This window comes from Argiope bruennichi, chromosome 2, assembly GCF_947563725.1.
Source record: "Argiope bruennichi chromosome 2, qqArgBrue1.1, whole genome shotgun sequence".
Taxonomy (NCBI): domain Eukaryota; kingdom Metazoa; phylum Arthropoda; class Arachnida; order Araneae; family Araneidae; genus Argiope; species Argiope bruennichi.
Genome location: NC_079152.1, coordinates 56,728,003 through 56,743,043, shown reverse-complemented (window position 1 = coordinate 56,743,043; position 15,041 = coordinate 56,728,003). Strand labels below are relative to the sequence as shown.

The 15,041-nt window shown below is 30.3% G+C and overlaps 1 protein-coding gene across 1 annotated transcript in view; it reads left to right on the top strand.

The window, feature by feature from the left end:
* LOC129962197 (SKI family transcriptional corepressor 1 homolog-B-like) overlaps positions 1-1,975 on the top strand; it is a 106,823-nt gene extending 104,848 nt beyond the window's left edge. The window contains exon 7 of the mRNA XM_056075937.1: positions 1,614-1,975. Within this exon, the coding sequence (XP_055931912.1) occupies positions 1,614-1,793 (180 nt within the window). The 3' untranslated portion in view covers positions 1,794-1,975. The remainder of the gene's footprint in view (positions 1-1,613) is intronic.
* The last annotated feature ends 13,066 nt before the right edge of the window (positions 1,976-15,041 follow it).

Here is a 15,041-nt window from a genome sequence, read left to right as displayed (position 1 = left end):
TATTCAAATTTTTAGAAATAATTATTCACTTTTACTTATGCAATGTAAAAATATGTTAACATTCCAATGAGTGCAAATTAACTCATCGGATCAGAATGAACAGCACATCGAACATCTGTGTTCGTTCAATTTTTGTAGTAATCCATGTAGGGAGAAATATTAAATACCACTAAGAACATCGAAAGACAATACATTAGTGTGTCCCAAAAGTTTTTTTTTTCCATCGCGCTATGAGTGGACTTATCTGGCCCTGCTTGTGCAAACATGCATTCTTATCTATTAGCCGTCAGTGTCATCGGTTTCAGTCGTACCAGAGCTCTTTTACAGTACGTTTCGTTTGTGCCACAGTCTCCTTTAAAACTTTCATCCACAGCTCCTTGGTGGGATTGGAAAGGCATAATTTCCTACGAGCTCCTTCCTCAAGATGAAACAATAAATTCTACGAAATACTGTCATCAACTGGATCAAATAAAAGCTGCCATAGCAAACAAACGGCCAGAATTAATGAACCGACGAGGCTTTGTTTTTCATCGTGACAACGCGAGACCACATATTGCATTAGTCGTAAGAGAAAAGCTCTTATAGTTTAATTGGGATGTTTTACCGCATCCTGCATATTCTCCAGATCTCGCTCCATCTGATTTTTACTTCTTTCTGTCCTTAAATAATTATCTTCGCGATAAACGCTTTAAATGCATCAGCGAAATAAAAGCGCACCTCAAGGATTATTTCTTGCCTAAAACACAAAAATTTTGGAAAGAAGACATAATGAGGCTTCCTGGGAGATGGGAGAAGGTAATAGAACAAAAGGGTTCTTATATAACAAAATAAATAATATCTTAAATAGTAAATATTGTGTATTCATTTCATATTACAAATAGGAAAGAAACTTATGGGACATCCTAATATTACGATATTTATTTGATTTTTTGAACTATTAATATTTTTTTGTGTTGTGATCTTTGAGGATTTTCTTTTATAGAGATTTTATGAAGGATCATGTAAATATACCTCAAACAGGTACTAATTTATTCTTCTGCAATGAATGGAGGCAACTGTTACTGACATCTAGACATCTTCTAGACATCTAATTACAGAATGATGTAAATTTGTTCATTGTCTAATTATATGCTGCATAGCAATAATGTTTCATGTCGAACTACAATAGAAAAAAAACTAAGCTTTTTTCCTTTTTCGAATTTCGTGTCACTACTTTAAATCATTACCGAGATATTTAAAAACTTTAAAATCATGGCATTATTTTAAATATGCTATACTTGTAATTAAAATTATTTATTCAAAATATGTTTTTCTCATTACTTTTAGCAGAGAGAAAAGCAATATGAACTTCCAAGTTTTAAATGTAAGCATTATTCTGTCTTTATAAAGAGTGGACAACTTTAAAGTAATATGTCTTTATAAAGAGTTAGTCATTCCACTGATTTCAAAAGTGTAGCTGAAAATGAAGCCACTGGCTAAACGAATTCGTTCTCTTATCCAAGTTTAATCCTGCAAATCTGCGATTCCTTCTTGACGTCTTTGCTTTCTTTTCAGGTAAAACTTTACTTTGCAGATGTGGTCTGACTCATTTTGTTTTTCTTTTCTTCTTCCAGAAGCCCACGATGCCCTGCACCATTTCAGCTGCAAGATGTTGGCTTCGCGGCACTGCACCGAGTGCGGATACAAGCCGACTTTACCCGAGTGACCCCTCCCCTCCCACCTTCGAACCTCTGCCACGTGACACCGGTGCGCACCACTACCATATCGCGAAACCACAAATGGACTATCTGTAGAACTTTTCTTTCCTGACGAGCGGTCCCGGACGCCAACGAAACGTAGAATCGATTTAAAAGACTCTTGCCAGAGACGAACCAAAAGAAAAGAGATTTTTTTTTCTGTAAAAAAATAAGTATAGAGAATATAGCTGTGATTATACAGTATAGATTCATGTAAAAAGCAAGACAAGCTCCATCAGGACAAGGACTGAACTTTGAAATCATCTTTCCTGCAATTTTTGAACAAATTCCAGAAGCACTACATGATTCTCTTTAATTATTTATTGTACTCACAGAAGTAATATATATCCTTTCTTTTCTATAAAAAGATTTATGATTCCGCAGATCAGCAAAAGTATGGTATGATATTGTTTATGGTGTAATACAGTGCGTTACTTTAAAAATGGGACACCACTATAACTCTAGTATCTAATAGCGTATCTCCATAAAATTTGTGTCGATGTAAATGGTTAAAGGGGACAGATTTATTCTAGTCAACAAACTCATTAAACGACTTAACTACTGTTCGTCAACGGATTGTGAGACGACCACATTTCGACGACTCCATCTCATTAAGGGATGAGACGCGGAACGATGAGTGCATTTCCGGTATTCCCTTTGACTTTGGATTTCCCCTATTAGATGTAATGTAAACGTAAATATCTCCTCCTTTCATCTTTCCTTTCACCTCTATTTTGACGAATTAAACCCATCCTCACGCATGCGCAAAAACGCGGAGGGATTTACTATCCGTTGCTGAACAGTAGTATATTTGATTGATTGGACTGCTATCTCGAAATTTCACTATTACGAAAACCGAAACTTTTCAATACTTCTATCTGCAAAGCCTTTATCTGTAAGTATATCAAATTCCATTCAAAAATTTGACATAAAATAAACTTTGCCGAAATTCTACCTCAGTAGAATCAACCCATTAGGAATCATGTATTACATAAATATCAATTTATTAATAGGAAAAAAAACTCTTTTTTTTTTTTTTTTCCTTCTTCTTTTTCTTCTTTTTTCGATTTTATTCGCTGAAATTTCCGAAGAATAATCTAATATGATTCAGATTTATATTTAATATAAGCATGAGTTTTCAGATTATAAATATTTTATTATTATTTTTCTTTCAAAAATCGAAGCACTTTTATGCTTTTCGAATTCTTTATTGGCCTATTCATTTAATCAGCTGAAGCAATAAATTAACAGTCATTACTTTTTGTATATTATGTTTGAAGGTTTTGTAAAATACAGTATACAAAACTTTCTTTAAAGAACATTGATTGTTAGGACATAAATACCATAATGACATTTCAAGTCAATGAATTTATCGGACTTTATTTAAAAAGGTGTTAGTTTTAATTTCAGCCGGAAAAGAATGTTAAACAGATAGGAAATTCATTACATTCAATATATATTCATTAAGGTTTCTTTTATTAAAAAAAATCACATACTTGATATTTCCTATAAAAAAAAGTAACTGTAAATATTTTTTAAAATTTACAAAAATTGGCTTTTAAATGATGGAAATAAAAGCTAATTATATATAAAGGACAAAGCACTCAAGTCATCAAATAATTTGACCTCGAGATTTTATTGTAACTATCCCAATCTGGGGGGGGGAATGTTTTTTTTTTTTTTTTTTTTTTTTTAAGAATTACGTCTGGTTGTCTGGAACTGCAATAAATCAAAAATAATACGAATTAGAGGGAGAAATTTGTTACTTGATCTTTCTATTAAAATCATAGATTTCAATCGAATTTCCACCGAAATCAATCTATTTGTCGTCCACAAAAATGCGATCGTCTTAGATAAATAAATAAAAATAATAATAGCAAATAGATAAATGAAAAGATAGAAAGATAAATAAATAAATAGTGAGTTACGGTGAAATAATATCGTACTCTAGATGCTAATAAAATCTAATAAATTTCTATAAAAAACCCATTATGCGAATAAAATTACTAATTCATTTCAATTATCATAATTTAATTTTTATTAAACAATACCCGTCCTTCTAATAAGAAGTTCAATTCAACTGAAGAATAAAAATCGCATATGATGTAAGTAAATAAAAAATATTAAATTTTTGGAAAGAAAGCAAATATATTTTAAATTAAAGTCTTTTGATCCCCCCCCCCCCAAAAAAAAGTACTTTTATCTAATTGCGACTTTATACAGGTCGAAATTACTAAAACTAGATCGATGTATAAAGATGATTATATTATAAGATCTAAAGAGAAGTCGGCGTTCCTGTCGACTAGGGGAATTTTGAAATTTTCTTAAAAATAGTTCAAGAAACTTACAAAAAAGCACACTCTTTTTTTTTTTTGGTGGGGGGCGGAATCTGCCATTTTAATATCTCAGCATACTCTGTAAAATTTTTCCCAATTTACAATTCACTTTTTCTTCTCAAATGTGTTTCAAAATTCGCAAATATATATATATATATATTTGTATTTCGTATTTTATGAAGTAAGGCTATTTTATTTTAACAAATCAAAAAAAATTGTGAAATACCTAATTGGTTTTGAGGTATTGTCAAAAGCTGATGTGACTTCTTTGACTTTGAAGCGTCAAGTGTTTTACAAAACCCTTTAACTCTCGAAATTTTCTTCAAATTCCATAAGATTTTATTTTTAGAGTAATTCAGGATGTAAAATTGATTCATGAAAAAGAGAATAATACGTATAATGGGAAAATTTCTTGATAGCAGTTAATTAATTATCTTAATTAAATTGTCCAATGAGTTTGTCAATCAGATTAAGGCAGTTACAAAGGAAGAAATTGAAAATTAAAAAAGCGACACATTTTCATACATTATCTTTTGCTATTTGGATGTACCAGAAGTTGACTAATAATTCTACATTATACTACTAATTTTATGTACTAAAAAGTTTTTTTATGCAGTTGTGGTAGGGTAAATAACCATGATTTTCTATACTATTACCATGAAAAAAACATTAGTATGCTTAAATTCTCCATTTGAAAAGTCTGTGGTTTTGTCATATTTAATATACAAACTTTATATTAAATAACAATTTAAAATGTCTAGAATTAATTCTCTAATGCTTTTATAATAAATTTATAAAAATTATAAAATCATGATCAAAACCAGGAGCTCAATTACCGATTTATTGGGAACCTCTGCCTAAAATTGGCATTCAAACCAACCAACAGGAACTATATAAACTACTTTTGTTCCAAGTAATAAATAAATAAAGTTTTTTTAAAAGAGTTAAATAAATAAATAATAAAAAAGAGCTTCTGAATTGTTGGCAATGTCCCAAATAAGAACGACATGAAAAATATAGCGATCGCAAAAATTCTTATGAAAACTTTCTTTTTTTAGATTCTTCAATATTTATAAGGAAAAAAATTTATAACATCATTAGGTCTTGACATGTTTTATCAAAAGTTAATAAATTATTATTCCTATTTAGTTATCATCAGCTGGAGATTAATTTTTTCACATCTTCAAGTTAATGGTAAAGTGTTCCAATCAGAATTGAGGTTTTGATTGAGAAAAAAAATCTTTAAGAAGCCCTAATCTAAAGAATCTTTCGTTTGCGATAAATTATTGTTGAATTAATACAAAGTTCTTTTTTATTTCTTTTTTGCGATTCCCATTTTCAGAGCATATTAAGTATCTGAAAACTTTGTTCCGCTTATTCTTGTTACAGTGCATTAGAAACAAAAGTAATTTATTATAATTCATTAAATTAGTGGATCTTAAAGTGCCGAACTATCTCGTTATTATTTCCTTGAATTTAAAAATATTTAAGAGGGTAAAGGTACTATCTAGTTAATTTGTTATGAGTTTCTTGAATTAACGAATCTTAAAGACAGTAACTTAATGTCGGGCTAACTTTTTATATTTCCTTGATTTAATTAGTATTTCTTTCTCTCTTTTACAATGTCAACTTCTGGAGAAATTAATTAAGTTTATATTATTACATTTCAACTATCTATTCTTTTAAAATTTGATAGATTTGTTTATTTTTAAAGAGGAAGGCAAATAAGTAAGAAGAAATACTTTTTTAGTCTAAATTTATGATGAGAAAAGAAACATTAAGGAATCCGCATGTGTTTATTTATTTATTTATTGTTAAGTAGTGATTCATTCATCTAATTTTTTTACAAAATTAACGATTATTATTTACTTTTATTCGAGTCATTTTCGCTTAGTAATAAAAATGGATATACTAAAAAATTTCGCTAAATATTTTTGTTATGCATCTTACTGAAAACTACAGAATTGTGCTAATTACTATCTCAAACAAGAATCTTCAACAAAGGATTCCAAAATATATATATATATATATATAATTTAGAAATTAGGTAAAATATTTGAAACTATACTCAAATAGCAATCTTTGATTGATAAAGGCAATGCTACATTAGTATAAATTGCACTCAGAACTAATTTACTATAAGTAAAATTTTCATTTACAGAATAGCTATGCTAGGTAAACAAAATTCTTTCCAGATTATTCGCTAGATTACAAAGTCCTGCTACATAATCACACCCAACTTTAAAGTAATCACCTTGGTGAGTTATGATATTTTGGTTTTCAGAATTCACAAAACATGAAAGTCTCTCCATTTTGATTTCTAATTTTTTTTTAATTATTTCTTTAATTTTAAATACGCATTTTTTTATTTTAATTTACTTTTAATGCTGCTTCTTATTACATGATTTGAAAAATATTTTAAATCACGTTGTAAGAAGTTTTAATCGCGTTTTTAAAAACTATTTTAACAATAGATGACATTTAAGCAGTCTCTTATTTTGAGCAATAATGAAAAGATACATTTTCAAGTTCTCTTTTCAGAATGGAGGACTTCTTTTAATCAACGAAGTTGTGCATCATACGAAAAAAATGTTACAATATATCCAAATAAAAATCCTTTTTCACCTTCTGACGATTTGAGAGGAAACGCGAAAATTGTAATATTAGTTACCTTAGAATGAATGTTAAACCTAAAAGCCATTTTATAAAAAGTATGTGTTTTATTTATGCTAATATTTAGAGATCTATAAGAGTCTTTTACGCAATGGAATTTCTTTGAAAATGAATTTGTGAGTTGGTACATTCCTATCAAGTATTATGTGTAAATAATTTATTGTAACTATAACTCACTCTAAAGAAGAATGTTTTATGTGACCTGATATCCATTACCTTCATAGGTTTCTCTTAAAGCCAGTCTTTATTTTTGTTTTAGGAACCTGTTAATATACAAATGAGACACAATTTTGAGACTGTATTGCAGCAAATATGTTATTTCTTTTGTAAATAAAAGAATTCTGCAGTTTATTGTGATTTTGCTTCATTTCTTAAAATGATGGGCACGTTCCAACATTCGTCTCGAATTATAAATCAGAATTGAATAATTTTTGAAAAATAAATATTTTTAATCAAAGTCATAAATAAAAGTATTCTGAAGGCTATTCCTAACTTTTCAATCAAACTTTTTTTTTTTTTTCAAAAATTTGTTGTTTCCATTTTGGAAAATCTATTGCAAATATTCCTAAATAGAGTTGAAAAATGTCAAATAGTATAAAAAAATATGATGCATCATTGAAATTTTAATCCATCAAATTATTCTTATTTCAAAGAGAATAGAATGATTTTAAGTAGTAACTAATAAAATGATTTTTCTTTTTAAATGATTTTTCTTTGTTTCTTTTTATTTGGGATCAGTCACAATTTGCGATGCGATAGTTCGCCGAGAATTGGGTTTGATGTTAATTAAATTATTTTTATACAACCTGATGTTCGTGATTCTCTGAACAAAATAATTTCAAGAAACAAATTAAGATACATATTAAGACCGAGTTATTTTAATAGTTTACACCAGTTCTGTTAATTATGTAAATGAAATTTTCTAATTCAGTCGATTTCTTTAAAATAATATGCTAGTAAAAAGGCAATTGCCCCGGTTATCTTTCTGATTGTATTTCGTCTTTCGTGGTCGGTTTCAAATTTCTCGTTTAAACTAGACAAATCTATATATATAAAACACTAACGTTCGTGGTACAGATATCAAGCTTATTACTAATTGTCGAATGGCAACAACCAATTGTAAACAAAGCAACATACAAATTTCAGATTGCTTCATTCATTGAGCATTTTTACAGCTGTATTGAATCAAACGCTTCACTTAACTAATCAATGGAGCTGCAAAATATTATTAGAAATGTTCTGGAAATAGTTCGTCATATCATCAAAGAGGACATTCAGGCAGAGGAAAGAAGATATAAAAGGAATCAAGAAATAGGCTTCAAACAAAAGCTCATTCAAGTGCAAAAATAGGCTTAACCGCTGTCAGATAAGTAATCGTGGTAAAACTTAAGGTTAATTTACCGTTTCTAGCCAAGAGTACATTCATCAAAATCGTGCCAATCATCCTAAAACTCCCTAAAAGTCTGTAATTCTAGGTATATACTTGAAATGCTAACAAAAGACTTTTAAAGTTGCAATAAAAATTGTCAGGATTAAATTTAGCGTGAAATCGTTCCAATAATATTTCAATTTTAGTGCTCGTATATGTTAATCTTAAGTCTAGCCGTAATCATTATGACTTGCCTACGGAAATTGATACTCATATCTTTTAAAACAATTATCTTGTAAAAATGTTTTTTTTTTATATTATCTTAAAACTAAAAAAAATTACCTTTTTAATTATATCTCTTCCATTTTCGTACAATTTTTCATTTCACTTCCATAATATATTTAATTCGATTCGATACATTATTTGAAACAATATTTTTGTGGGTTTCAAACTCTTCATCAAAACATTCAAGCACGTACTTTTGCCAATCATTCAATCCATAGTAGGATTTTCACTTCAGCTCTTATTAAATACAACAGTTAGTTGCTTGCAATAAGCTGTTTAAATCGAATTCATGTGTTTTAGTTCTATCAAATTAAAAAGGGAAATGGGTTTTTTTTTAAAGAGATGCATCCGTATTAATATTTTAACAGCCTAAAGAATCAATAATTTAGGCGAAGAGACTTGTCGTCAAAGGCGGCTAGTATTAAATGATGTCCTTCATCAGCTTTCAACAGTGGAAAAAAACTACTTGATTCAATGTTTGATGAAACTATGATAACTGTTTGGATTTTTCTGCAACAATGAAATATATTGATGAAAATTTTATAAGAAATATCTTTAAACAATCTTCAAAATTCAAAAAAATACACAACAAATAAATTGCTATCATTAATTTTTTTAAATTTAATTTTGAAGTAGTGTAAAAAATCGATTTTATGCAATATCATTTTCGAAATTTATCTCGAGAAAAACGACAGAATGTTGCTTATTTTTAATTAATCAAATTCTAGATAAATTCGAAAAATGTTCTCCGAATTGCGCATTTTCATCATCCAAATTATATTTGTTCCAAATTTGGTAAATCTAGGACAAGAACTAAAGCATTCTACATGTATAGCACGTGTATAGCATTAATACACTCAAATAGAAATGCAAACATACAGATTATCCTTTTTATTGATGGAGATCGATATTTGTTCACTTCAAGTCAGTTTAGCAAAGTTGAAAAGACACAGAATAAGTTTGCAAATGAGATTTCTTCACAATAATTTTTTTCATTAATTAGAAATGTCTATCATATTAGAAATGTCGATAATTTTCATCATTAATAAGTTTTGATATGTGTACCTCCATTGTAATAAGTGTATCGCTCAGTTCTGTTTGAAGTGGAAGAAAATCGTATTTTTTTCTTTTTTAACTCTACTTTATTTGATAATAACCGTTATGATTCAAGAAACATTACATAAATAAATAGTTTTCAATAATTTATTATGAATGTTTTCGCTATTTTTTTGGAAGTGGAAAGTATATATATATATATATATATATATATATATATATATATATATATATACAACGTTTTCATTAATTATTGTCGGGGTTTCCGTACCTCACAACTTTTGAATAAAAAATATTACTCAAAAACCGATTACGTATATTCGTAAATTACAACTCAAAGAATTTTATTAATGATATTAAAATGTAAAGCTTGCACAATTTGCACTTTGTAGGCATTCAGCTGAAGGCGATTATGTATTCTTAAATTACGGCTCAAAGAATTTTATTAATGGTATTAAAAAGATTAATGAACTTGCACACGGCTGCCCTTAGTGGCTCGTAATACATCGAGACGAAATTCGATTTCCCCCCCAAGTGTTCTCCAGCATTTGTGGGGTAACATTTTGGATCGCAGTAACAATTCTGCACTTCAGTTCATCAAGGGAGGGCACAGGGGTCTTGTACACAAGGTTCTTGACAAACCACCATAGAAAGAAGTCCAGTGGTGTTATATCTGATGATCTCGGAGGCCATGGGATTGGTCCACCTCGTCCACACCATCTGTCGGGAAAGTTCTAGTCTAAAAAGTCACGCACAATCATGCCCCAATGTGGGGGTGCACCATCCTGCTGAAATATCACATCTGGCTGATGTTGCTGCATCTGAGGAATCGCGTACATCTCCAGCATTTCAAGGTATGTCACGGAGTTTATTGTTGTTTCAGTAAAGAAGTAAGGCCCAATAACTTCAGTATGTGATAAAGCGCACCAAACATTCATCTTTGGGCTATCTCTTTCCAATTCTCGATAATCGTGCGGGTTTTCCGAGCCCCATATGTTTATTCACTTTTTCTGACACATGAAAAGTGGATTCGTCACTGAAGAACCATTTCCAAAGGTAATTTTCATCATCCTCATTTCGAGTCAAAATTTGTTCAGCGAACTCAAAACGACGCGGTTTATCATTCGGGTATAAAGCTTGCAAAATTTGCACTTTGTAGGCATTCAGATGAAGGCGGTTATGGAGAACGTTCCATATCGTCGTATGCGGCATATGTAACTGCACAGCTGCTTGTCCCGTTGATTTCGTGGACTGCGAGTAAACGTTTCTTGGATGCGATCAACATTTCCCTGCGAAGTGCTCGGTCTTCCTGCTCCCTTTCGGTGTAGAATGCTACCAGTTTCCTGATATTGTGTTAACCAGCGTCAGATAGAATTATCCGAAGGAGGATCTTTCTTGTACGTGGTCTTGAAGCGACGTTGAGTAGTTATAACTGATTTAATTTCGAAAAACCACAATACACACATTGCTTTTTCTTCCACGGTCACCATTTTTATTTATGACGTCATGATTACCCAGACTGCAAATGCGCTAAGATCGCATTGTTGCCACGTAAAATTCTTTGAGTTGTAATTTACGAATACGTAATCGGTTTTTGCGTAATATTTTTTATTCGAAAGTTACGAGGTACGGAAACCCCGACAATAATTAATGAACACCCTGTATATATATATATAATATTTATTTATTATTTATATTTTATTTATATCTATATTTGGAAAGTTTCATATAAAGTTTCATTTGGAGACACAATTAGAACTGTCTGTAGAATAAGGATCTTCAAAGATAAAAATAACTATTAAAAACATAGTCAGTAATTCAAATTATCTCTAGTATCGATTTCTTTCTTTCTTTACTTGCCCTGGAAATAGAAAGTTTGCAAAGTCTTGTAAGTAATTCTGTTACAAATTTGTAATAATGCCTCCCCGGGCAGTTTTGCAGATAGCTTCAACGATTCCTACAGGAAACTGAATCAATGACCTGTGGCTTTGATGATCAATTTATGACCATTTGCCGACTTACCGACAAGTTTGGCGACTTTTAACAATAAAATCAATGATTCCTGAACAATAAGAATCTTAATGATAAATTCATTAAGAATATTAACATTAGTGGTTATTCTAGAATCTTCTTTGCCATGGCATGGAAATCATTAAAATAAAACAATAATAATAACCGAGACATAGAATTGCAGTCAGTTAATTGAGAAACCAATCAATACTGAATCGAGTATTGCGTTAATAACAGTCTATTACAGCTCAATTGAGTAATGAGTAGCAGATGTAAGAGAGGCGTGATTAGTTGAGCGAAATCTACTCATGTAGAGTTCTGTCTGAAAGCTTTATGCTGTTACAATTGTCTATGTGCTGCTATTTACTGTAAGTGCTCTTCTTGTGCTCATTTCGTCTGCGCTTTGTTGTCTATGTGTTCGTATTATCGTGTAGTTCAACGCATCGTTATTTGCTGCTGAATCTGTTGAACTCTTCCCCCTTACACTCTTTGCACCGAACTTTGATTTCCATAAGAATTTTTATTTATGTCATCCACATACGTCTGCTATAAAAAAATAACTCTTGTTCCTTTTTGAAAAAGAAAATACTGATAATTCGTTTCCTTACAAAAAAAAATGTTAATTTGTGTTCTGAGAAATCTATATTTTCAAGAATTATTAGATTCCCTTTTTTTTTATCCGTATGGTTCTTCATCAAAATTCCTCATAAAAGTTTGCAAGTTCACGATAGTGATGAAGCCTCACAAATATTGACTATTAAATACAACGAATTGAAACTTACCCTAGTAGCAGACATATATTGTAAAATATTGCATGATAGTAAAAAATTTTGCAATATTGTAAAATATTGTTGAATATTAAATGATATAATATAAAGTCGCACAATATTGTAAAAGAGGATGTGCTACCTGGGTATAAATTCTCCGTTTGCTGACCCAAGTACAAAATAGATACTTTGAAATATCTCCTTTCATGTCTTTCAAACTTTAAAAATATATGAAAACACTAAGTGAAAGCAGATATGTATCATTAGTGAGTATTAAATTACCCATTTAAATTAATTAAAAGCAAATAATTGACGAAAGATTCAGTGAAACTATTGATTTTCAAAAAATTTTGAATTGTTTCATATGATGTTTTTGTAAATGAAAAGTAAAATATTTAATTAAATCAGTTTGAGCAAGACTGATCAAAATAATTATATAGAAATAAAAACTTTCGTTGTATAATAATGTTGATTATAATTTTTTTTGTCCAAGTATAGTGCTGTTCTATGATACTGTTTTGGAAATGAAGTAAATGGTTTTTCATAGATCTCATTTCCAAAACAATATCATATGAAATAAATTATATTTTCTTTCCTTTTTTTACACATTATTGTCTAAAGATCAACTATTTGTTATATAAACAAAAATAAGTTGTCGTTTGAGTAAGTAAAAAATTGAAAAGGAGATTTGATTCGATCGGCACCAAAATCTTGAAAGGCTTACAAGCAGTAAATAAACAATCTGATATCCAGGTAATTGCCAGAAATTCTAAGCTTAAATTGTCATGAAAGTTAATATTAATTATTCTGTATGACATGTTTGCAGGAATGTTAACCAAATGTGCTCCTCCTGAACGATTTTATCTGAAAGTATGGAAAAAAACTTCTATCTATACAAAAAAAAAAGCCTTCTGAAAAATTAAAAACAGATGCTGAAAAAAAGGGTGGAATTTGCAAATATTTTTTAATCCCATTACAATTACAAAATTCATGAACAAAGATAAAAAAAAACAAGAACAAAAAAGGAAGCTAAACGGGTAGCCAAGAAGGAAAAAATGAATGCAGAGAACAACAACAAAAAAAAAAAAAAAAGAGGCGGGGAAAAAAAAACTTGCAACCAAGTAATGGAGCTCACAAAAACCAAAAAGAACAACGACAAAAAAAATTGGGCTGGACTAAGTCACACAATGAACCAATGTCCGAAACATTGCTACCGCTGCATTCCATTTTATGTGGGAATCAATTTCACTCGTGTCCAAAAATGTACAGTTATTCCTTCAGTAGAAGAAAATTTGCTATTTTAAATGATTTGGCTAATAAATTTTCAACAGCTCTGGATATATGCTCAAACGTTTTTTGAAACATCTCAGCCAATATTTGGGAATGTTATTCCATTTCAACATTTGATGTCTTTCGCAATTTTATCAAATTTTGCAGCAATGGCAGCAGCTTCTAAATCACTGGACATTGTTATTTTTTACAACGTTTGAGATAGTGATATTTTCTGACTTTTGAAAATCCGCCTTGCTTCTCCGATGGTTAAATATATACGACATTTTAAGTTCTTTTCTTTTACGTAGAGAAGACAATTAGTTCCGGCCGTGTGTTCGCATTAACAATTCGCTCATTTCTCCGGACCTAAAAGGACCAGCATGGATGACTCCATATGAGCTGCATAGCCCCACATTCTTTTTATAAATTCTAGTTAGGTACTGGAAGCTAAGCCACTTCCTACATTGTTTAGGTTGATCAATAAAGAGTTGAATTTTTTGGTGGATAAACTACATTTTAATGCAATGTAAGTGGGCTGTGGCTATTGTAATTACAAGTACCAACTTTCCTGATTGGGCTGATGTCTAACGAAACATGTCATCATGGAATATTTCTACATCAATATCTTTTGTAAATTTTTCTGAGAATTTTAACCAAGAAACTGATGTGAAAATTTCAAAGGAAAGAAATCTTGATGAAACATTTTGCCATGTAGTATTTGTACAAACCGAGGTTTCGCTTATTTTTTTCCAAGCATAGGGCGTAAATATTATTTTCCTTCTTCTAAGGAATCGCGGAATAGGAATATTTGCATATCAATAAATATTTTAATTGATATAGTTTTGCAGAGTATTGTCTTGAGAGTGTATTTTTAAATTTGGGTCTTTATAGTTGACAACAATATTAATTTATTTGCACTGCATTTGACCAAGCACAAGACACGTTCACTTATTTGTTTATCAATTTCATAAAAGTTTTCTGTTACTTTGAAAGAGACGCTCAAAGGTGAACTGGATTGTCGTTTAAACTGTGATGACACTTTATAAGCCAGATAATAGTTACGAGACACAATTAATTACTTTTGTCGTATGGTTTTGTTACTCGGCTACGAACCTACACATTAGGAGTTCGGTCCTCGCTATCGCCAATAGCAACAAAACTACTACCCATGTTTTTAACGATCACTTTGATTTGATACAACCGAAAGGATTATTGTTCTGGAGGTAAAAAACAAAGAGTGTTACCCCTCTTCAAAAATAACTCAATAGCAATTATGAAGGGAAAATTAAATGCAGCTTGACGCAATTTTCAAACTAAGCGAATTCTCAAAGCTTGAAAAAGGATTAAATGCTTTCTTCATCTTTGTGCATAAATCTAATTGAGATACGTTCTCTTCTTCTGCCAATCTTGCCTACTTCTTCTTTTTATTTATTTAATCTTTACCATTTATGAACTTGCTTATCAAATCAAGACATGTATTACGGTAAAAGCAGGCAAATTGTGTAATTCCGCTGTTGCTAAACTGTCCGGCACATGC